At 37.2% G+C, this 24,880-nt stretch overlaps 1 protein-coding gene across 6 annotated transcripts; it reads right to left on the bottom strand.

Annotated features, from left to right (window-relative positions):
• Nucleotides 1-232: 232 nt before the first annotated feature.
• C1D (C1D nuclear receptor corepressor) lies at nt 233-24,047 on the bottom strand. Of its 6 annotated transcripts, XM_070236286.1 has the most exons (7): nt 23,927-23,968; nt 19,705-19,850; nt 17,358-17,474; nt 9,868-10,014; nt 9,035-9,101; nt 8,667-8,722; nt 233-6,007 (listed from the first exon to the last, which is right to left on the bottom strand). In XM_070236286.1, the coding sequence occupies exons 3-7, from the start codon at nt 17,433-17,435 to the stop codon at nt 5,843-5,845; spliced, it is 513 nt and encodes a 170-aa protein (XP_070092387.1). In that variant the 5' UTR covers nt 17,436-17,474; nt 19,705-19,850; nt 23,927-23,968; the 3' UTR covers nt 233-5,842. The 6 variants fall into 6 exon arrangements, with proteins under 6 accessions (XP_070092387.1, XP_001492599.2, XP_070092386.1 ...); XM_001492549.5 differs by lacking the exon at nt 17,358-17,474 and having other exon boundaries at nt 23,927-23,997; XM_070236285.1 differs by lacking the exon at nt 19,705-19,850 and having other exon boundaries at nt 23,927-23,978.
• Nucleotides 24,048-24,880: the final 833 nt, after the last annotated feature.

The following is a 24,880-nucleotide window of genomic DNA, read 5'->3' as shown; positions in this document are numbered from 1 at the left end:
ATAATAGTTAAAAATATATATAGGGCCCAAATCATTAAAAGCAAAAACCCACTTCTGAATTCTCTAATACCTAACTTCAAAAGAAAGAAAACTGAATAGCACACTATACAGGTAAGAATTTGAAAAAGGGAATTTTAAGACATTTTTTGAAAATATCTTTACCAAATGAATCCAATACGAGATTTTTTAAGATATGTGCTCATACAAAAGCACAAATAACATACAACTTGTGTAAGATGTTTAAGTATTTATTTGCATTATTTGAACTTGACTGGTGCATTACATTAGGAAAAGACCGCATGGTACATGATAATAACAGGCTTGGTGAAAATCTCCTCTCCATGGAAACTGGACACAGTCTTCTTTCCTTCAGGGAAATGAGTTTCTTCAAACCAAGGTAACGAAGTATAAAAGATGGCACACTCAGTCAGATAAAGTGACAATGTCTGCTAGAAAGGTCTGAACATTTTGGCTTCAGAAAGAGTCTACGAGACCTTTGACACTTCACGGTTTAAGTCTTGCAGTCTTTGCTCAAATTCAAAAATATTCCTGGATAAGTTTACACAGGTTCTGGTTTCCTTCAGAATTACATCTTCACCCTGTGTCATAGTTTCTTACACACTTCCACATTCAAGTTATTAATCTTTTTAATTCCTCTCATCCAATAGCCACTGTATCCGTTTGCTACAGCTGGCATAAGAAAGTACCACAAACTGGGTGGCTTACACAACAGAAATGGATTGTCTCACAGTTCTGGAGGCTGGAAGTCCAGAATCACAGCGTTGGCAAGGGTGGCTCCTTCGGAGGCTGTGAGGGAGAGAATCTGTTCCACGCCTCTCACCCAGCTTCTGCTGGTTCCTGGTGATCTCTGGTATTCCTCGGCTTATAGAAGCATTACCATCACCTCTGCCTTCATCTTCGCATGGCGTTGTCCATGTGTGTGTGTCTATTTCAAATTTCCCCTTTTCATAAGGACACTTGTAATACTGGATTAGGGCCCACCCTATGACTTCATCTTCACTAACTACACCTGCAACAACCCTGTTCCTAAATAGGGTTACATTATGAGGTTTGGAGAGTTAGAACTTCAACATATGCATTTTGGGGGAACACAATTCAACCCATAGCAGCCATTTTCCTCATGATAAAGTTCAACATTTTCCAATCACTACATACTGTTTGGACAACTGCTGAATTTCCCATGCCTACAACAGAAGCTGGGACACAAGAGGAGCTCTATAAATGAACGAACGAATGTTGAATGAATGAGTGAATAAACGAATGAGACTGCAAGTGAGGGAAAAAAACTGTGGATGCTGAGAGGTTAGCTAGGCTAAATCATTAGCTGAGTAATGCCTTCCTGAATGGAACTGAGCAGGAGTAAACATTGTGCCTTGGCAAAATTGCAAAACACTATATACCCCATGGACCTCTAAGGTCATTTACAAAGAGTCAAAATCACAAAGTTAAAACCTGCAAATGTCAAAACCCAGCAACTATTATACACACTTTTAATAATTCTTTCTTTCTTAAGGGAAAAATAATAGAGAAGAAAGTATGAGAAATAGGGTAGAAAATGATTTCAGTTTAAGTCAAGGAAGACATTATCAGAGCAAAGCACTAAATGACACAATATCAGCAGGACACATTACAGGATGGTCTGCAGGCAATCCACTGCTACAGCACTAAATCAGAGGTGATTCCTTATTACAAAAATTCTTTTGTCATTTTAATAACTAAAGTTCTTTGGACAAGGTCCAGGATGAATTGGACACTATAGCAAATTGTATATTAACAAGCCTCTGTTCTTTTTCCAGTAACATTTTTCAACATTGCCTCTCAATAGATAACACCCACATAATAAGGAATTGAAAGTATTCTTTTCTATTTTTCCTAATCATCTCATTCAAATCATATCACCATGAATTTCCTGGGTACCTGGCTTGAAAATACTGTCTCACTATAAACTTTAAATTCAAGCCCTGGATAGGTCTACATTCATTTCAGCAGAAGCATCTTGAAATGTTGAATTATCATCTTCAATTTCCTTCAGTCATTTATTGTAGCTGCCAAACTGAAATGGTGCACCTTAAAGGCAACACTAAACTGAAAGCAAATAATAAAAAAGAGTCTCTCTTAAATGTTTCATTTATAAAAGCTTATTCTTCCCACCATCAAATTTCTATACTGTCTGAAATACATCACTTTACAAAACTGACATCTTGCATGCAGTTATACTGCCACGATACATCTGCTAAACTCCAAGGTCTGTGGGGGGAGTGGGGGACTAGCATCTTTTCTCAACCTTTTATTAAGAGATGAGTAATACAGAGCTAGGCTAGTTGTGGTTTTTGGCCTTTTGGGGGGGGGGGGAGAATTAAAATTAAACCTCAATTGCTAATAGACATCACTGTAGCTATCCCCTTTTCTGGACAGCTTTACTAATCTTCCTGGCTATATTAAAAACTATGCCATAAAATAAACACTTTAAAAATGTACATTAAGTCAGAGGGCGGCTAGCCTATGACAGCTCACTCTGACAGGAAAATGAACCTGCAAACCAAAAACATCTGAAGCATTTTCTTGGAATCCTGCTCACAAGTAATATAACAGCAAATTAATCAAGTAGAACAAATCTACAGAATTCTATTATAAAATCCTGTATACTTTCCCCCTAACATAATAGTTAATGACAACTATAAAATGCTAATATACGAAATTTAAAAAATATGGTTTGCATTTCCAAAACTGAAGAGTTTTAGACCAGGATATAGGGAAAAGGAAATATTTTTATTAGTAAAGTACATTCAGATCACATTTATATAAAACGAGTTGCTACCACGGTCATTCAGTAAAAGCTACTGAATTTATCTGAGTAAGTTTACTAACTATGCTATGAAGGGAGAAAATGAGAGGCCAGGGCTCCTTGTTCTTCCTTTTATATACCAAACTCAGCTATCACATGAGGGTCAGAATCACTGCTCAAATCTTTCTCAGTTAATGTCACTTTGTAAAACCAGAATTTCTGATAATTTATTGCATAAAATTACAGTTTAACTGTATCTTAAATTGAGTGATTCCTAAAGCATCTTGTTCTCCAAAGACCTACTTGAGAAAAAAGTATCTATATTCAATACATTGTCCACTTTTGAAGTATTTCCTACATTTCTAGTCAATTTTAAAAGCCTTATTTAGAAATAATACCAATCTATTTCTAATAGCTAAGAAGAACAATTTTTTAATCTGCAGGGTATCTTAAAAACCAATCAACTTGACACAACCTCCTAATTCCAGGAATGTAAACCATAATTCAAGCTTCAATTTTCCTCTAACATACCCTACTTTACTAAAATGAATTCCCATCCTGCAACTATGAACAAAAAGAAATTGTACTTAGAATAATAATAAAAGACAAAATCTCATTATTTAGTATTAGATTAATAGTCTATCATTCTAATCTTAAAAATATCTATAGCTATAACCTCTCCAACTTGTTAATTCCCAAAGAGATTAATAAAAGATGTAATTAACATCTAAACTTAGAGCAGACTGTCATTTGGAACAAACTATGCTAACAGTCACTGTACCATAGTTAAACAGATCAACCCATCACCCTTTATGGTTCTGACTAAGGTTAATGAGCACAATTTGTCATAAATTCTCCAGTAACTCTGAAAAATTGAGGTGCATGAAAAGATTACTTTTTTCATGACACTATAAAAATAGAATCAAGGCTGCAGTGGTCTTATTTGGAACCTAGCACAGTATTTGGCAATGTAAATGTCATTAAATACTTGTGAAATGAATAAATAACATACAAATAAGCAAACCAATGCACTACTACCATTCAGCCCCTTATTATGTACTAAATAATTAGTTAAAATTATACATAATAAAATGGAATACACTCAAACAGGTGTTTTTCCTACTAATCAACACTGAAAGAATCATTCACCTAAGAATCTCAATTTAACAAAATGTAGAGTTGGACTTTCACAAATGCAATAATTTGGCTAATGATTTTCTGCAACTGCATGACATTTTTCATTTAACTTTTGTGGAATTAGGAAATATACAGAAATGCAAGTTATAAGTTTCTTTGCAATATATAACACAAGGCCACATGTACACTACACTTGATCTTAACATTTCTTTTTCTCATGAAGAAGTTACTTTAAAAAAAGCTGGATGGGCCAGCCCAGTGGCACAGTGCTTAAGATCAGTGCGCTCTGCTTCAGTGGCCTGAGTTCATGGGTTTGGATCTCAGGTGCAGACCTACACCACTCATCAAGCCATGCTCTGGCAGCAACCCATATACAAAAAATAGAGGAAGACTGGCACAGATGTTAGCTCAGGGCCAATCTTCCTCATCAAAAAAAAAAAAAAAAAAGGAAGAAAGAAAGAAAAAGCTGTAAATGTGAGAAGATGAAGGTGAAAAAAGAAGTGAAATAACTATAAATGTTCTTCCACTTCAAAAATCATCTGACATCTGAGCCAGAAGACTTTCTGCATCTATCAGTGACTTCCTCTTCATGTGTCATAGAAAGAGTTCAACATGCTTTACAAAATCCATTACATTTTAAGACCATTTCCAATATCTGCTACCATAAATCAAGAAATCCATTTATTCAAGGTTACTTATAGAGAATTAATCACACAGAAAATTTTAACAACTTCTTTTTCAAAAATTAAAGCACTTTACTGTACTTGGCATTCCTACACATAATGATGTGGATTCAAAGACTGAAAGCATTAAGGATATATAATTAAAATTCATGGGCTTAGACATAAAAAAAATTTTTTTTACATATGTAGAATTCTCTGTAACAAATATTCCAGAAAAATAAATCAGAATATAAAAACAACGTAATCTCCTTTGAATTTCTCCTCTGCTTAAGTGGTATTATATAACATAGAAAGTTGTTCTGAAACACCTGTATATACTTGGTACAGCCACAAAAACAGGCAATCAAAAAATATGAAAAAGCGAGATCAAGAGAACTGTGGGCACTATGCATCAGGAAGAGAAACTCCAGAATGTCTCCATTCCTGATGATTTCTAAAATCTACCTGCCTAATTTCAAGGGAAAATTTACTCAAAAGAGAAAAATAAACCAGTAAGCTACACAACATTTACAGCCTTTACGGATAGGGTACAGCCATTACACCAAAACTCAGCCATCAATACACAACCTCCCAGCAACAGACAATCTCAAATCCCATCTAAAGGTAATGAGAATATATTTTACTTTAAATGGGACATAGAGGAAAAGTGCCAAGAATTAAAGTATAACCCGAAAGCTTCACACTTCAAATAACAAAAAAATCAGTAATTCCCAAAATCATGAAAACATGAAGTAACTACACAGGAAAAAATGGACATTTAAGTCATTTCATTCTTTCTTAATATTACATAGTGAAACCAGATGTATTTATAACTTCAGCTTTCAGATAGCATACTTCATAAAGTCATTATTCATTTGAGATCGACAAAAGTTTACAAAGAACATTTAACTTAAATTTCATAGTTGCTTACAAAATGGTACTTGAAAGATTGATCTATATAAGGAAATAAGAGTCTTGTGAAGAGAGATGGTAAACTATGAATATAAAATATACCACAATGTTAAAAACCTCATAGCAATCCACAGGAAAATCAATAAAGATAACTTAATCTTTCTAGGGAAAAAAATTATTTAGCATTACAAATTTAAAATGTAAACTTTATATATGAATTCAATAAGGAATACATTTAAACCCTGCATTGCCACATAATCATCATTTTGTGGAAAACAATAAAAATGATGTACTTTTTGAATATCTGTACATCAAAATCAAAAGGTTAATTTTTACTTTTTCCTTTATTGGCAACTTTGGATGCATTTTTAGGTTTGGGTTCCCAGAGGGCGTTTTTGACAAATCTTGAAGCCGCGCCTCTGTCCAGCTTGCCAGCCTTTTTCTTGTCTGTTATTTCCTTGACTCTGTTCATGTATACTCTGATTCTTTCCTTAAAGACAAAACAGAAGAAGAAGAAAAGCAATAGGTTTACTAAGCTGTTCACCACCCCTGAGCTTTATTACACCACACCTCAGCTAAACTCAACAGATCTGTATTTACTGCCTATTGAGTGGTGCCGATAAATGCAGGAGAACAGGGGAAACACACTCCACGCTCTCCTGGAGTTCACAGTCTGGGGGAGTCAGACATTAAAAAGTCATTTCAGAAGTGTTCTGAGTGTTTCAAAAGAGGAAGAACTAGACTAAGACATCACTACAGAGATAAGCATTGAATTGTTTATATGTGGTTATACATTGTTTAATGTAGCATTAACCTAAATTCACATATTAACTCTCATGTATCTGAAGTCTACAATCTAAAATAGAGCTCTCATACACTTGTAACATACAAACCAAACTCTTGAAATTTTTCTAAGTAGGAAACAGATGAGGCAGTATTTAACTATTTTCATGTTACCTTCTAGTGTCTCAATTAAAATAAGGAGAATGAAAACAAGATCTTTTATTCAATTTCATAGTTTTGACTGATAAGCACGATACTTTCTAATGAAATATACGGTTCTAATCAGACTTCACAAGGTGAGAAACTAATAGGTTGTCATACCACTTTGAATCTTCTGAGACATTAATCAGAATAAAGGGCTATTCTATACTTCAAGTGGAGAAATAAAGGTGATGAGAGCCATAAAATAGCAGAGTAAATGACTGATTGCCGCTTAAAAGCAAGTTTCATCAAAATAATCCAAATAGTTACAGAAACAGAAACATACACAGAAAAATGCAGAACATTAGACTCTTTTTAATATAAGAGTGGAAACTCTGCTCAAAACCCTCACGGCTACCTTAGAGTAAAAGCCAAAGTCCTTTCAATCCACTCCCACCCCGCCCTGCCTGGAATGACCTTCCCTCAAAAATCCACCCAGCCACTCCCTCTCTTCCTTCCAGTCAGCTCGAAGGTTAGCCCTGGTAACAGGCCCTGCCTTTACCATTTCAAATGGCAAGCCTACCCAAGCACTCCAGTCCCCCCTCTCCTGAGCTCTATTTTTTCTTTTTCCCCATAATATGTAACTTTCTAACATACTACTTATTCATATATATTTATTATCTGTTTGTTTCTTTTATTATATTCTTTGTCTCCCTCCACTAGATAGTCTGACATCTGCCACCAGGGCAGGGATATTTATCAGCTTTATTCACTGAGGAATCATCTCACTTGGAAATGCCTGGCTCGCAGCAGGCACTCAAATATTGGTTGAATGAATAAACTGACTGTTTTCAATGCCTTTCCCCATTCATGATATACATGGCAAATGGTTTCCTCTCACACACTAATTCTGTGATCCATTAGTAATGTCTGTCACAAGGTCAGGAAAGGGGACTAGGTTTACGTATGCTTTTTATTTGCCAACCCTTGTCCAGTATATGAATGTACTCCTCTATAAAGTGGGTTTTGAGGAAAAAGGAAGATGATTTTACCCTCTTCCAATGACAGAATCAAGTATTAAAATACTCCAAATAACTGCGTTAAAGGAAAAAAGAGGAATTTTATCAATGTAAAGTTCATTATTAGAAAGTTGAAAACATATGACACAATGCATACTTCTTAGGATTTAAAGCCAATATCACTGGTCAAATGAAGATGTGTGTATCATACTGCTTTATATTTTTGCTTTAAATCTTTTTCACAATTCTGTATTTAAAAATAAATTCATTTTTCCCCAAGAACTTTTAAAAGAAGAAAATGTCTTAGTCCATACATTAAAAAAATAAAGACAACGGATCTGGTTTACTCATTTTTTTTAAAATAAATGAACTTGTACTTTACTAAGTTGTAAATAACATATCAACCACCACAAGACTTGAGAACAATAAAACAGTGTCAAGTGTATTTCACGTACATATTTACCTTATATTTTACAAACACAAAGAATAAATTTACTAATATTCTTTTTCATAAAGCCAAGTCAAGAAGGTAACCATAAGTTTGATTTCTAATTTTTTTCCTTCAAATTGAATGATTTAATTTTTGAAGTCAGCAAAAACTCCAAGATACCAGACCTTATATACTGTACTTATACATCTAAATGGAATACAAAGACAAACCTAGAAGATTTATTACAGGTTGTAAATATGTCACTAATGCAGAATTACTGGACAGTACACATACAACTGGTGCCAAAAAAGCTTTTAGCTTTGTTGCTGAACTGGATTCTTTACTGCTGAGAAAATGAATTAATGGAAGAATTGAAAAGGTGGGGGAGAAACTTTCCCGTCTTTGCTAGTAAATCAACTAGAATATACTTTTAAGAATTGTGTAAGAGTTTTAAAAAAAAAAAAAAAACCGCAGTTGTAGAGATGAACAGGATTTCAAGAATTTATAGGGAAAATAATATGGAAGTTATAAATAATTACTAGAATCATAACATTTTCCCATCCAGAGATTTATATAACACATGGAACACCAATCCTCCGACAAAGGTAAGAAAAAGAAAAACTAAAGACATGATGAAATTTGGCTCACTTTTGTAATTTCAACTCTAAATAATTTTGTTCTCCACAATGAGTGTGAGAAAGGTACTACCACTTTAACTTCAGGAATACCACAACAGACAGACACATAAAATAACAAGAAACCCAATGCCACCTTACCAATTCCTGCTTTACTGGATGCTCCTTAGGATTAACTCCTTGAGTTGCCAAATAAACTACAAAAGAAAGATTTCATGGAATAAAATGGTGTATATATTAATTAGGAGCATTAATTAAAGAAACTCTACTCAAAAAATAAAAGTCACACAAATAATTAATTAAATCTTAAATTATTCAACCTCTATGTAATACTAAATTTACAGGTGGCTCATGGGCATCTGGTATTCTGATTTAAAAGAAATAAATATCTGACTATTAAAATTGCCATAAAGTATAATTATATATAAATTGCTACCATTTAAAAAATAAATGACCTTTAACACAATAAAGAATTTGCTTTCTAATTAACTCCAAAGAAATATACATACCCCAAAACATTGAATTTAATGTGTAAGCAGAAACTAAATCCACTTTTGCTTGTTCAAGTGGGTCCAACTATTAAAAAAAAAAAGACAGACAGAGAGAGAATGAAAAAAGAAATACACACAAACTTAGCACCATCACACAGTATTTTCAACTTTTACCACGCACAATGTATCAAAGAAATGTTTTCTTCACTTTCTATAATCTAATAACCAAATGATCTGGAAATAATTTGCAAAAAGAAGTTTCGTTAACCAGTGATTTTTGCCCACAAATTTTCACTTCATGGTACCATCTTTAGTTAGACAAGGAATGTGGATAATCCAAGAAAAATTCTTTTGAATTATTTTAGTTTCAAGAGTTATGGATCTGGGCTTTGTATGTCAAAAGTAATTTATCAATATAAACATGGTACATGATGCATTTATGTATAAGCAGCACGCTAAAATGCTTAGGCAATACCAAAGACAGAAGAAACATAATGAGATTTGTTTTAGACTGTCAAAGTCAATTTACTCTTTTTGTCCTATAGGGTTTCCAGAAACCCTGATAACATCATTGTAATACTTAAAAGGTCAAAGATAGAGAGTCTATGAAAAAGAATGCTATGAGTGCTCCATTTTTTAAAAACCAAGTCAAAATAAAAATATAGTTAGGAGGTATTTCCTAAGATTGGAGTTTTGTCTTGTTTTATTCCCCTAAAAATACCCAAACACTTATAAAATTGATAGAAAGGGGAAAAGGAGCATATATCATTAATCTATTTCTTCTTTGGTATGTTTCATAACAGCACTCTGTTTTTGAAATTACATTTTTAGAAATTACATTTTTTAAATACCTTCTGCAACAACTCATTTCTAGAAACAGACATCATAGTCTTCAGCATCTCATCCACAGCACCAATGGAATTCTCAAATGTTGATAAATACTCATGAATTTCTACTGGATAGTCTTCATTAATTTCTTCACTTGCCATTATGACCAACTGGAAAAAACATAAATTCTTAGAATTCATATTGTAAACAGAAATAGTTTACCAAGAAAAAAATCAATAGGTCATATCACGTATTTCAAAGTGCTAAAAGAGTTAAAACCTGAAGATAATTAAACAAATCTTAGAATATAACTCTACAGCAACTACATTCAAACTTCCCCTCTTCTTTTTTTTTTAAAGATTTTATTTTTCCTTCTTCTCCCCAAAGTACCCCAGTACATAGCTGTATGGTTTTTTTTAGTTGTCTGTCCTTCTAGTTGTGGCATGTGGGACGCCACCTCAGCATGGCCCAATGAGCAGTGCCATGTCCGCGCCCAGGATCCAAACCCTGGGCCACCAATGCAGAGCACTCGAACTTGACCACTCAGCCACGGGGCCAGTCCCTCAAACTTCCCCTCTTCTTAAGTTGCTTGCGGTCAGGGGGGACAAGAACTCACCCAAGTCCACTAATGCTACACATATCAAACCCTCAATGCATTTCAAGAATAAAGACATGACTACCAAACACAGAATATCAATTATCAAAATCCCACATTTACAAAACTTTCTGTTGAAGTTAAAGACTAAGCAAAGCGATGAAAGTGTGGTAAGTACACTCCCTAATGCTTACCGAAAAAATGCTAAGGAAAGCTCTCTTTTTTAAAAACTTAGTCCTTTTTAGTCCTTCTAAATGTAGGTGTTGATCTAGCAAGATGGTATATTAAACTAAAACGTTAGAAATCCTAGGTCAGAAATATCTTATGATTATTTAACCCTAAAATCATTTTTCAAGCCTATATTTATATACATTCCTTAAGCTTCTTTAAAATATTAATAAGAAACTCAAAGAGTCTATAAATCACATAAAGTCTATAAGCAGAAAAGAGGAAACTTGGGAGAAATAAACTATATGGTTTTCATTTAGGCTAGAGCATACCTTGACAGCCCATTCTTTAAAATTCACATTTATATCATAATACTTAATACCTATGTGAGAAAAAGCAAAATCTGTGTCAACACATTTAATATAGCATCTAAGACCAAATTTCAGAGGCAATTCCAAGCCATACGTACCATCTTTAGGTTAAAAAAAATTTTTTTTATTAGCTGAAAATACCTCTTTCATTACATAACTAAAGAGAATAGCAAGAACGTGCAAAATAGCAAATAGCATTGCAGAATTGAAGTTAAGAGACTTGGGCTTTGCATCTTGCTTGAACACTGACTTTGTCACCCTAGATAAATCACTGCATCTCTCTGGGCCTCAAATACCTCATCCACAGAATAAGGCAGTTGGTCTAATGATGTGTAAAGTCTCTTACAGTTCTAAATGTTATAACTATGTCATTTAAGTTTAAAAAGTACTATTTGAATATTTAGTCACAACATATCAACATTTCTATTCAACGAGGATATTCCACTAACACATCTGGTTTCATTTAAAAAAAAAAAGTGAAGTCCATCTGACTACCACTACTTGCGCTGTAAAGCTACTATGCGACTACTGTGCAGCAGCAATTAAACAAAGGAATATGATAAAAGAAAACCATGCAGGAAAGAATTGTGACTTCCTATTTCAAAAGGCTAACTGAAAATACACATTTGCCTCTCATCCCTAGCAAAATCTCTCCAAAATGACAGAAGAAATACAAAAATAAGTCCATAGTGATGCTGGAAACCAAGAAAGGCACATGCCCATCAGGAGACCTCAACAGTAGAAACTGTTGTAAGCTACAGAGCAAATGGGATCAGACTGAGAGGAAACAGAGCCAAGGGGCCTGCCATCCCTGACAAACAGAAGAGAGGGAGAACCTAGGAACAAGCCCAGGATGCAGGACAGTAAGAGCTGAGCCGGGAAGGCTGAAAACAGCGAGGCCAATCTCCAGACCTGTGAAAGGCTGGCTCTAGCAGCCACTGCCCAGATAAAGGTGCAAGTACAAAGGATACACTGCAAATATAGAGAAGACTTAGTATTTCTTCTCTTCATGTAGGATTTTAAACCAACAAATTTGAAAATCTAGATGAAGTATGAGGTGCTGAGAAAAAAATCAATTAGCAAAACTAACCTAAGAAGAAATTACATAAACTAAGTTGATCATTAACTAGAGAAAAAAAAAAAGTTAAGTAGTCAAAGATCTCCAAAAAGGTTTCCAGCCTAGAAGATATGATAGGTAATTTCTTCCAAACTTTCAAGAAACAGTTACTTCTATGGTATTTAACTGTTTAAAAACATAGAAAAAGACTGAAAACTTAGATACTTATTTCATAATATACACAAAAATAAACTCCAGATGCATTAAAAAAGTAAATGTATAAGTGCATTAAAAAATTACATAAAATATTTACATAATCCAAATAAAACCAAAATGCTATAAAAGGAAATGGCTGACAGACTTAACTACATAAAAACTGAAAAAACATCTATATGGTAAAAGTACACCATAAACAAAGTTAAAAGGCAAGAAACAGCCTGGGAGAAAATATTTGCCAAAATACAACAAACGATTAGATAGATTATTATATAGAGTTCCTACAACGCAAGAAAAAAATTAAAATAATGAAAATATCACCCATCAGATTGGCAATAATTTTAACGATTAGCAAAGTTCAGTGTTAGCAAGGGTATACACTGAAGGTGGAATATAAATTGGTACGGAATTTTTAAATGCACTACCCCTTGACTCAGGAAATCCTCTTAAGAATCTAGCCCACAGAAACCCTTGTATATATGCATATAAATTTGTTAGAATGGACTCCTCAAACTCTTCTCTGAATTTCTCCCACTTTCTCTTGCATCAATTTTTCCCCCTATGGATCAGTATCCATAAGCTTAAAACGTTTTTATTTCTTCATCTTAGACAAAAAACAAACCTCTTGACTTCATATCGCCCTCCAGTTAAGGCCCCACCTTTTATCTCCCTATTAGAACAAACTCCTCAGAAGAGTTGCTTGTACGAAGAGTCACATTTCCTCTCCTTCCATTCCTTCTTGAATCTTCTACAATCAGGACCCCACTTCTCACTCAAAATTGCTCTTGTCGAGGTCACCCACACAGCCACACTGTTAAATTCAATGGTTGATTCTCAGATCTTGTCAGCTGATACCACTGACTCCCTTCTTTGATTCCCAGGGCATCATATTTTCTTGGTGTCCCTCCTACCTGCCTGGGTGCTTTCTTGGTCTCCTTTATCCTCAGCCTTTTAACCTTGAAGTGCCCAAAGGCTGTCATTGATTCTCCTTTCCTCTCTAATTTACTCTCCAGGTGAGCTCAGGGCTTTAAATTGCATTAATAAACCGATGACTTCCAGGTTTGTATCCCCAGCCCTGACCTCTCCAGTGAATTGAAAATGTACATTTCCAGCTGCTTACTCAATACCTCTGGTTGGATGTTAAAAGATTCTCAAAGGTAATGTGCCCAAAGCCAAATTCCAAATCTTGCCTTACTGCAGTCTTCCCTGTCTCATTTCATGACAACAACTTTCTAATTTTTCAGCACTAAAATTTCAGAGTGGTACTTGATTCTTCTCTTTCACGTTATCTTTAAAACATATTCAGAATCCAACTGCATCCTACCACCTCTACTGCTACCACCCTGGTGCAAACCAGTCCAAGCCATCACTGTGTCTTGCCCGGATTGTTGCAATAGGCTACTAAACAGCTTCCCTGTTTCCAGCAGGATAGTTTATTACCAAGAAAGCAGAATGATCATTCCAAACCTAAGTCAGATGATGTTACACCTCTGCTTGGAAACTTCCAAAGGCTTGCCACCTCACTCAGAGTAAAAGACAAAGTCCTTACAATACCCTAAAAAGCCCAACACAGTCTGCTCTGACTCTCTCTGCCTTCTGTGACCTCAGTTCCTCCCACTCTACCCCTTGTTCATTCCATTGCAGCCACAATGGCCACACTGCTGGTCCCCCATCACATCAGGCATGTCCCTACCTCAGGGCCTTTCTACTTCTCCCCTTCCTAGAATGCTCTCCCCGTGTCCTGTCCCAACCAATAGCCTCAGAGCTCATTATTTCATCTTCAGCGAGATCTCTACTCAAATGTCCCCTATTGGTAAATGGTTCCTGACCACCCTATTTTAAAATGCACACCCCTCCCCTCACTCTGGGCACTCCCTAACTTCTTCTCTACCTTCCAGTCCTCAATAGTGTCTGCTATTTATTTTACGTGCTTAACGTCTGTCCACCTCCAAAAAGAGGTAACTACATGAGAGCAGAAATTTTTGTGTTTTATTCACTAGCACTGCCTGGTAGTCAATAAACATTTGTTGAATAAATAACCTATAACAAAATACTGGAAATAATCTAAATATTCACCAATAGGGAAATAATTAAATGAATTAGAGCACATGCATCCAAGAGAATATTAAAAATAAAGAAGTGAATATTTATGTAGTAACACATAATGAGAAGGGATGAAAAAAGCCATAGAAGGTTGTATATAACACACAATGTATCTAATATATGCCATCTGTTTTAAAACACCTGTACATGCAGACATGTAGAAAAAGCTGTGGAGGAAACATACAGAAACCAAACATTCTCTCTGAGAAGGGGCAGGGATTAGGGAAGAGCATCAAAGCAGACTCATTTTTTTTCACTCTTCAGTCTTCATTGTTTAAATTTTGTTATTTCAAAAAGCATGTATTAAATTTGTGATAAAAATAAACAGTCATTAAATTTAAATAAAGGCACATTTTAATAAAGTATTTGGCTTTTAACAAATACTGCAAGTATAAAAATACAAAAAGGCCTTTATTTAAATGTGAATTTTTTCATCCAATTTTTCCATTAGAAAATATTTTCCCTCTCCAGAATCATGATGGGGTTTTTTTCTGCAATTATTCCCTGTCCCTAAGCCCCAATAAACAAGTGGTTATTTATTGTTAAAATGAGTTAGGGTGAATACTGAAAGCAAGGCAATAAGAATAATTACCCTCATTAAATCTGAACTGAACCGCTTGCCTTTTTCCTAACCAAAAAATAAAGGCAAGGCAGTCTAAAAAATAAAGGTTCTTCTATTGTCAGAAATTCCCCCAACTCAAATGATTTCTTCTAACATTTTATACAGACAGTTCCTGAATATTTCTTCCTTCCACAGGAAAAGCTGCAAGGAGGGAATGCAGAAACCTCCCTCTATTCCCTTTGCTCCTCAGATCCCAGGATGAAGCAGTGAATGGATGATATGAGCAGCAACAGCAAACACTTGAACACCACTGCCTATGAGCCTGGCACTATTCTAGGCACTCCACACACATTAACTCATCTACTCCGCGCAGACAAGAAACTGAGTTACAGTGAGGTTCAATAACTTGCCCAAGGTTGTACATAGTAAAACCTCCAAAGAAGAGACAGAATAAAAGGACTCACCCATCTCTGCGCCTCACTGCCCTCCCAGCTTCTCTAGGTATTCTAAAGCACTGCAGAGGTGGAGAAAGTGGAAGAGGGCCTGATAAAATCTGCTTCTCTTCATCTCTCAGGAAGGTCTGGCTGAGACTAAGGGGCAGAGGGGAAACCCTGCCCAGTAATCCCTACAGGATGTTATCGCCACTCCTTCCCTCTTCTCACTGGTTACGGAAGCCACAGCACCGGGAAGAGAAATGGAGCGGTGCACAACATCGCACCCAGAACTGAAGCCATCCCCCTCCCACCTTCTGCCATTCTCTGCTTCAGGGAGGTCAGTCTAGCCAGGAACCTGGGAGTCACCCTCATTCCTTCCTCAGGCCCTAAATCCAACCAGTCCTGTCAATATGGCCTCCTTTAATCTCCTTACACCACAAGCTTTCCTCCATTCTCACTGACTAGATTATTTCAAGAGCCTCTTCCTACTGTCAATTTTTCTCCACTCTCAATTTTAGGATGTTACAAAATGTGATTTTTCTACAAAGATAGTCTGGTTATGGTACACCCCTGCTTAAATCCTGCAATAGTTCCCTACCACCTTGAAGATAAATTCCAACCCCTGAGTATGGATGCTAGCCCATAGCCTGTGGGCCCTTCCTTGTGTGACTAACCTTGTCTTTTACCACTCCCCTCATCCAATCCTATCTTTATAGCCATGATGGCAGATTTCCAAATATGCCATGTCATTCACTCTAACCTTTCACCAGTGTGGCTCTCTATACGGGAACCGCCCTTCCCAATTCACTTTGTTCAAACCCTGCTTATCTTTGGAGATAAGACCAGGTTTCACTTCACCCAAAGAAGACATCTCTGAGTGCCACCCTCCCACTCTCTCTGTCTAGACAAACACAACTACAAACTGTGGTGTCACTTAAAACACTGTCTGGTAACATCTGTTGATTTACTTGACTTCCCTTTGACTACAAGCTCCTTGAGGGGCTGTGTCATGTTGACGTTCTATCGCCAGTGGCTGACACACATAATGACTCTGTCTCAATTTGCCCAGGACAGTCCCAGTTTATACCTGTTATTCCAGCTTGTCATCTGCTCAGCTACCCATTTCTCTCTCAGAAGTCCCAGTATAAGCAATAAATTATATGGTCACCCCAAACAAAGTAGGTCCTCTGACTCTTACTACCACTCCTCACTCCATTTTGTGAGAGAACAGGAGAGTCAGGGGAGTGGCCCTGGTACCAGCCAGGGTTCAACCAGTGCAGCAGAACCAGCAGGAGATATATATGAAGACATTTATTGCAAGACACTGCTCTATGCAATTGTAGGGGCTGGGTAAGTAATTCTGAAATATGCTGGGCAGGCTGCCACAAAAGGGCATGCTGGAACTCTTAGCTACAAGCTGAAGATGCCATCCAGAGGCGGAATTTCTTTTTTGTCAGATAAACCTCGGCTCTGCTTCTAAAGCCTTTCAAGTGATTGAATCAGACCCACTCAGATTATCTAGAATAATCTTTCTAATTTAAAGTCATCTGACTGGATTTTAACCACATCTACAAACAGCTTTGCAGCAACACCTGGACTGCTGTTTGACTGAATATCTGGGGGCTGCAGGCCAGCCAAGGTGACACATCAGAAAGACCATCATACTCCTTTAAGCCTCCAGAACTACAGCAATGAAAGGTATATTCCCGGCATCACAAGTTGTTCTGACAGCACTTTCCCACAATAGCCTTGTTATTCTTGATTGTCAGGTTCCCAAGTAACAAAACTAGACTTCAAATTCCAGCTAACAAACGTAGAAGAAATGACAACTTTTTTTTAAAAAATCATCATTTTGCAACCCCTCATGAAATTATAGATTCAGGCAACGATCACCGACAGATAAAAGGATGATGGGGAAGTTCACAATGGAGCAGTGCAACTGTCACTACACAAGCCCACGGATCGATCTTCACATCACGACCAGTAGAACAAAAACATTTTATGAACCTCCTGATGTGAAGCAGTGTGATGTACACAGCACCAACTGTGGAGCATCTCCAACTCCCCAAAAAGGTGAATCTGCATCTAACGGAGCCTTTACAGCCAACTTCCATTTCACAGGAACTGTGGAGGATAGAGAAAAAGTTAATACCTCCAGAAAGTATAGAGACAAAGCTGGAATGAGAAATACTCTATATGACAACTGACTGGTTTCTGTAACAGGCAAATAGCATGAAGAAAAAAATAAAGAAAAGGGAGGGGAAGTAGAGGAAGAAAAGATTAAGGGTAGATCTGAAACCAAATAGAATGTGTAGACCTTGTTTGGCTCTTGATTTAAATAAACCAGTATAAAAAGATATTTTTGAGAGAAAGAAATCTGAACATGGATTGGGTCTTAGATGACAGTAAGAAATTATTGATAATTTTGTCAGCTATGAAACTGGCATGATAGTTACATCAGAAAATCTCCCCATCATTTAAGGATGCATACTGAAGTACATAGGGGTAAACTTACATGATGTCTTCAATTTGTATATTTTTTAAAAAGCTAGCCTTCACGGATTAATTACACTTTGAGGACAAAAATAAGAACCTTTGTACATTATTTCTATAGTGAAATTAGATAGTTAACTCACAAATTAACCTTTAGAATACAACTCAGTTCACAAATTCGGGAAGTATCTAGACAGTATAGTCTAGAATACTCACACTGCTCTGTTACATCTCATTTCAATTCCAAATATAATTTTGTGTGAGGGGAAGGTAGGTTACTGGGTGTTCACCAGATCTGTGACAGTTGCTGAACAAAGCTTATAAAAACAAGACAGAGCCTGTAGCTCAAATGAGGTTTTTGTTACTAACATTTCCAACAAAGGCCAACACTCCAGAGTGTCTAATTATTTCAAGAATGTCACAAATTTCCTTCTAAAAAAAATCCAATCCTGATGCCATATATCTTTACCTGGCACTTATAGAAACATACGCATGTGGAAATAAGTAAATAAATAAATAACCAAACCAACAAGCCAAGTCTAAAGTCAAATGAAAAACTAGGGGAAAATATTTGCAAGATACAGACAGATAAAAGGCGCCTCTCCAAATCAACTTAACAACAACAAAAAATACCTACAATCCAAAAGAAAAATGAACAAAGAAAACCAGCAGTTCACAAATAAAGGAATCCAGATGACCAATAAGCATAAAGAAAGCTACTCAATCTTACTCATAATAAAAAAAACATAAATTGCCAAAACAAGATGCCATTTTTCATCTGTCAAACAAGAAAAATTAAAAAGATTGATAGTACCTAATACGGGCAACAGTGAGGAGAAACAGCCCTTATTCACTATTAATTGGAGTGTAAACTGAGCATTTTTGTGGGACAATTTGGCACTGTGCTTCAAAATTGTATATCCACAAATTCTTTGACCCAGCAATTTTACCTCTCAAAATGTATATTTTCACACAAGATAATGTTCAAGGACATCCATGACAACACTCTTTAAAAGACTAAAACTTTGGGGCCAGCCCAGTGGCGCAGCAGTTAAGTGCGCACGTTCCACTTTGGTGGCCCAGGGTTCACCAGTTCGGATTCCAGATGCAGACATGACACCACTTATCAAGCCATGCTGTGGTGGGTGTCCCACATATAAAGTAGAGGGAGATGGCACCGATGTTAGCTCAGGGCCAGTCTTCCTCAGCAAAAAGAGGAGGATTGGCAGCAGATGTTAGCTCAGGGCTACTCTTCCTCAAAAAAAAAAAACACAAACTTTAAAGCAGGGAACAACCTACATGCCAATTAACAAGGACTGGTTAAATAAATTATGATATACTCATTCAATAAAATACTCTGCAGCAGTGAAAAAGAATAAAGTAGACCTTATACTCCTAAGATATATTAAGGGGACAAAGATTGAAGAACAGCATATATAATACATCCCATTTGTCTTTAAGAAAAAAGACATTAGTGTGGAGGCATACTTGTATATGCATGTAAGTTTTCCTAACAGACACAAAAGAAGCTGCTAACTGTAGTTTACTTCCGGGAAATGAAAAGCAGGAAGGAAAGGAAGCATATTTTACATTATACTCTGGAAATTATGCTTTTTAAACAATAATATGGGTAACATATTACAATAATACATATTTGTAAATAAACTTTTCAACTATCTGAAATTCTGAAATTTAATTCACATAGTATCATGACCCACAAAATGGACACCACCTGGGTGGTCAAAGCCCAGGCACAAACCAAAACACACTGTTGGGAAGACTCACTAGCCTCCAATCGCAAACCTCCAACTCAGGTGACCTAGCAGACATTACTCGAGAAAACACCACGCGCTGGCCTTACAAGGAAATGCAGGGCCTGCCGGCCAATCATGCCCTGTGTCCGCCTTGCCTCTTCTAATCCTCTATCAGCTCTTGTCCAAAATCCCAGGGCAGAGCGCTCCGCTGCTTCTGAGGCCCAGGACTCCCCCAGTCCATGGATTGTTTTCTCTTGAACAAAGGAAATCAGACTCATTACTACACAGTTTTAGTTTTGTCTTTTGACTCCAAATATGTCAGATAAAACGTCTTTTCTCCGTACCTAGCAGCTACGATCAAACATATATTCTTGAGCTCTATTATTCAAAGAAATATAAGAATGGATTCCCTCCCCTATACGCAGAGAGCCACCAAGAGACCATTTTCTCCCTATTTGAATGGTACAATGGCCTCTCTGGCCTCGCTTCTCTCCCTAGAACCTCCTCCTAGAGTTGTTGTGAGGACTTCTTCCCATCACTATTTTTGCCTGCCTAACTCAGCTACCTCATCAAGAATGCTTTCTCAAGGCAGCATTCCCTCTTCCCTCAGATTGCCACATCTTATAGTTACATAGTCTCATAGCACCATGTATTTCTCCAAATCATTGTTGTAATTTTTTTTCTGTGATTATTTGATTAATGTGCATCATCCACACGACACTGTAAGCCTGGTGCAAGCAAGCCTTGGCTCACTATTATATTCCAAGTATCAGGGCAACATGTCAAATATACTAAACAAATATCTATTACATAAATGAATCCTTAGTGCCTGGCATGTAGTAAACGCTCATTAAATTTATTTGTTTACATGGCATTGTGGAGGAAATGCTGTGAAGAGAGTCAGGAACAAATAAAGGAATTGTCAGGTAACCGAGAGAGGACCCAGTTGAGGTTGGGAAGCATTAATTTGTGTCTTTTGTGAATTTCTTTAGCAGTGTTCAGTAGGCCTGGCGCAAGAATGGTTACCCAGAACAAGGCTAGTGGACACAGGGAAGAAGGACTTACAAAAGCATCTTTAAAACAGCTGACTGGGAGGTATGGCCTTGAAGGGAGAGAAGCGAGGCTTTTTCCTCTGCTCGGAATACCCCCTCCCTGCACCTCTTCCCTATATTCTCAGCTTGGTGAAACCTATCAATCCTTTAAAACCCACATCAAATGCCCTCCTCCTCTATAAAGGCTTTCAAATCTCCCAAACAAAAGTATTCTCTTCTTCCTCTTTGCTCCCAAGGTTCTCCAGGCTTAGTTATCATATATCCATCAATAATAATCCTCGTGTATCTTAATAAATCCAAAGGTGTCAATCCTCATTTTACTTGATCCACAGCTATGCATTTGACAAAACTGAACACACTACTCCACTCTGAATTCCACAAACACTAGACTCTCAAACCTGTCCTTGTCCCTCGCTGGCTGTTCATTCCCATTTGCTGGTTCTTCCTCCTGTCCACAAACCTCTAACTGCTAAAATACCTAAGGACTTAGATCTTGCACTGCTTCCCTTTACTGTTCACACTCACTCCTTTGGTGACTGTCTCCAGCTTCACAATTTTAAATACCATCTGTTTACTGACAACTCCCAAATGTTCTTTTCCAGCAACGACCTTCCCCTTGAACTCTAGACTTGGTAGACTCAGCTGCCTATTCAACATCTCCACCTGGATGATTAACAGGCATCTCAAACTTAACAGGTCGTAACAGAACTCCTAATCCTCCCCAGCAAACCTGCTCCTCCCAGTTTCCCACTTCTCAGTTCATGGCAATTCCACTCTTCTAGTTGCTCAAGCCCAAAACCTTGACAATCATCTTACTCTCACAACCCACATTCAGTCCACAAACAAAATCTACTGGACTTGCCTACAAAATATATCCAAAACTGAACTGCCACTCATCACATTCAATTCTTTCTACCCTGTTAAACCACCATCATCTCATCTGAATTATTACACCTTCCTAATTAGTCTCCTAGCTTTCACCCATCCCATTCTCCAACAATCTACAGTCATGCACTACATAATGACATTTCAATTACTGACGGACTACATATGCCATGGTGGTCCCATAAGGTTAGTACCATATAGCCTAGGAGTATAGTAGGCTATACCATCTAGGCTTGTGTAAGTACACTCTATGATGTTTGCACAATGATGAAATCGCCTAACAAGATATTTCTCAGAACAACCCCAGCCATTAAGCAGAGCATGATGGTATTCTTAACACAGCAGCCAGAGTAATCCTGTTAGAAATCTAAATTAGATCACGTCACTCCTCTGCTCAGAATTTTCCATTGGTTATCTACCCACTAGGCTATTCCTTCAAGTCAGGATTCATGTTTTGTGAAATTTGCATCTCCACATGACTAACACAATGTCTTGCCACATATTAGGTACTTAGTAACTATTTGTTAACTGAATAAAACTAATGAAAGTAAACTGGAACCAAATTTTGAAGAATCTTAATATCAGATTAGAGTTTGGACTTAGAGACAATAGGAGGACACCACATGGATGCAAAAGAAAAGTATATGATAATGTACATTCTGGGCTATTTCCATCTCCATGCCAAGTAGAGTTACACATAATTATGAACTAAACCAGAGAATAAATCCAAGGTATAATTTTTTGGGGAACTAGAGAAACATCTGCAGATATTGCACCAGAATTCGATTACTGAAAAGACTTTTTTGCACTGCATTATCCTAGAAAATAATAGTGAAACATACACACAACAATCTCTCAATACACACTGCTGTCTTTTGACAGACAGTCTACATTACTGTCGCCTAAAATTCTCCTTCAGACTTAGAGTAAAATCCTGAGAAAAGACAGACTTCTTCCTTTCAAAGATGTTAACCTCTAACAACAAATTTATCCCAATATCTAACAGTAGAAAAAGATATAAATTACAAAGAGGTTGCTCAAGGCTGAGGTGAATAATTACATCAGATTACAACAAATTTACTTCTATTGTTTAATTCAAAGTGTTTTCAAAATTATAGATATGAGGCTGCAAAATTACCTTCCAAAACCATGGAATTTACTTATTACAATTTTCTCACGCCTAAAATAATTGTAACAACATAAAGGGCTATTGTGCTGATTAAATAAATAACAGAGGCAAAGCTCCAAGAACAGTGGCTGCCTCAGCACTCAATACATTAGCTAGTAATATTCGTTAGTATTTTACTAAAATGAAAAAGATCAAATACCCTAATCCAATGTGGACTATTTGGAGCCATACTTGAAGGGTCAAACGCTTGGAAACAGTAGCTGAGATAACAGATATGAAGAGCCATTTGAAAAACTAAAAGCAAATACGAAAAAATCTTATCACTTCAGAACTGTGATACAGACAATATAGCTATTTTAACAGCTATAACAACTTTCGACTCAGAACTTTGTTTTAGTGTGAAAAACCATTGTTCACACTTTGTCATTATTTTATATTTCAACAAAACAATGAGTTCTATCATTTCCACCAATCGCAAACAGTTCTCTGAACTTAAACAGGGGTTATCTGGTTATTTTCGGATCCACCGTGGACATATGATTAAGACTAGGTTCAGTCTACTATCAGACAATTCAAAAGGGTTAATCAACGGGTAGCAAACATTTCACTGGGACAGAGACATCTTTATCAAGCCAAAACTGAATTGCAGCCAACAAACAGGAAGACGAAGGTATTTTCAAACAGAAGTTTTAGTAACACTGAACTTTCCTGGGCCAGAAAGAGAAATTACTTTCTTGAGATTATTCACTACAGATTTCAACTGAACATCGAACTCAGCCTGCCATCTCGGGTGGACTTCTACTGCAGCGGCAGGCAGGCTGTCATCTTGTACGAGAATGACAAACGTGGATGACAAAGGAAGTCACTCCCCTACACCTTCCACTTTACCTTCCTCCCCAAACAAGGTTTGAAAGCAGATGAAAATTAACCGTGAAGTCATGTGTTTTTCATTTCTCCGCCTTCCAATACTTGGGAGGCGGAGCTAAGAAGCGAAGACAAAGCGAAAGGCTGAACCAAGAGAGAGACGTCAGCGGCCCAGGGAAGCCAAGCCGTCGAGCGGCCGGCCACAGGACATGCGGCAGTAGGGGTCCCGCGACAAGGCTGCCCCCCACGCTCGCGTGTGAGGCACCGAATTCGCGGAAGGCCACGCTGCCCGACACCGCCCCTCACAGTCAGCCCGGCGATGAAAGGGGGATCCCAGCACGGGAGAAGACGGTTTGTGCGGAAGCACAAGAAAACGCAAACCCCGGCTTTCAATAGTACCTCGCTAGCCTTCCACGTCTGTCTCCAGGAAAGCAGTCGGGCGACGGTGACGTCAGTGACGCGCCGGCTCTGGCCGCGGCGCGAACGGCGCTCTGTGATGACCTCACGCGCTCAGCCCGTCCCTTGCTTCCCTCCCCCTCCGCGCTGAAAGGCCGTTTTAGCAGTGCTTCAGGCCGATACCTTGGAAGGAGTGTGGGGCGAGATGCTGGACACCTTTTTTTAGATTTATATTTAGCCGGCACCCACCTCAAATACGAGTTGAGCGTATTTAACCAGAAAAAAGTGTCAGTTACTAAAGCTTCGTTCAGATTTTTACTTCCCCCGAAGCTCGTTCCAGGCCCTGGTTCTTCCTACACTCACCTTGTCGGCCTCTAAATGAGCCTTCTAGAACAGCGTCCCAGATTATCCGTAGTGAAGGACGGTTCTTTATTTTTCCGCTCTAACGCTAAGGGTGACTTTTTGTAAACTACAGCAAAAATGAATTACTTGGGAAATGAAAAAACGGCAAAATTCAAGCCCAGATTTTTAATGATCAGTTTCAATAAACGTAAAACTACATTTCAATAAATACAATCAGAACACATATGAGGAAAAAAATTAAAAACTGTGCCTAGTGTTCATTGAAAGTGTAGTATAAGTGATTAAGAACATCGTTTTCACATTCCTAACTTTTTATTATTCCACAATCATCATTTGGCAAAAAAGTATGCATGAAATAGCGATTCTGATATTAAATACCTATAAAAGTACTTTGAACAAACACCTTTTACGTCAATATCTAAAGTTTTTTAAGTGGCAAGTGAACTTCCGGTTTGTTTTTCTAATCTAGTGGAATTAAAGACAATGGTTCTGGTTGAGGGTGGTGTACAGCTAAACCGTTCCTCTGTTTTGCTTTTACATTCATAGTAGAGAAACCATTCTCACAAACATAAGTTGAAGGGAATGGAAGAAGAG

Source organism: Equus caballus, chromosome 15, assembly GCF_041296265.1.
Source record: "Equus caballus isolate H_3958 breed thoroughbred chromosome 15, TB-T2T, whole genome shotgun sequence".
NCBI lineage: Eukaryota > Metazoa > Chordata > Mammalia > Perissodactyla > Equidae > Equus > Equus caballus.
This window is presented reverse-complemented; position numbering and strand designations above follow the sequence as displayed.

What these genes read in the sequence shown, in the direction of transcription:
- C1D (XM_070236285.1), bottom strand. Translation starts at nt 17,435, where the DNA reads ATGCAGATTCACCTTTTTGGGGAGTTGGAGATGCTCCACAGTTGGTGC. An exon ending in ACACTGCTTCACATCAGGAG is followed by an intron (nt 10,015 to 17,357) that starts GTTCATAAAATG and finishes TGTTTTTTCCAG; the next exon opens with TTGGTCATAATGGCAAGTGA. An exon ending in ATCCAGTAAAGCAGGAATTG is followed by an intron (nt 6,008 to 8,666) that starts GTAAGGTGGCAT and finishes TTTGTCTTTAAG; the next exon opens with GAAAGAATCAGAGTATACAT.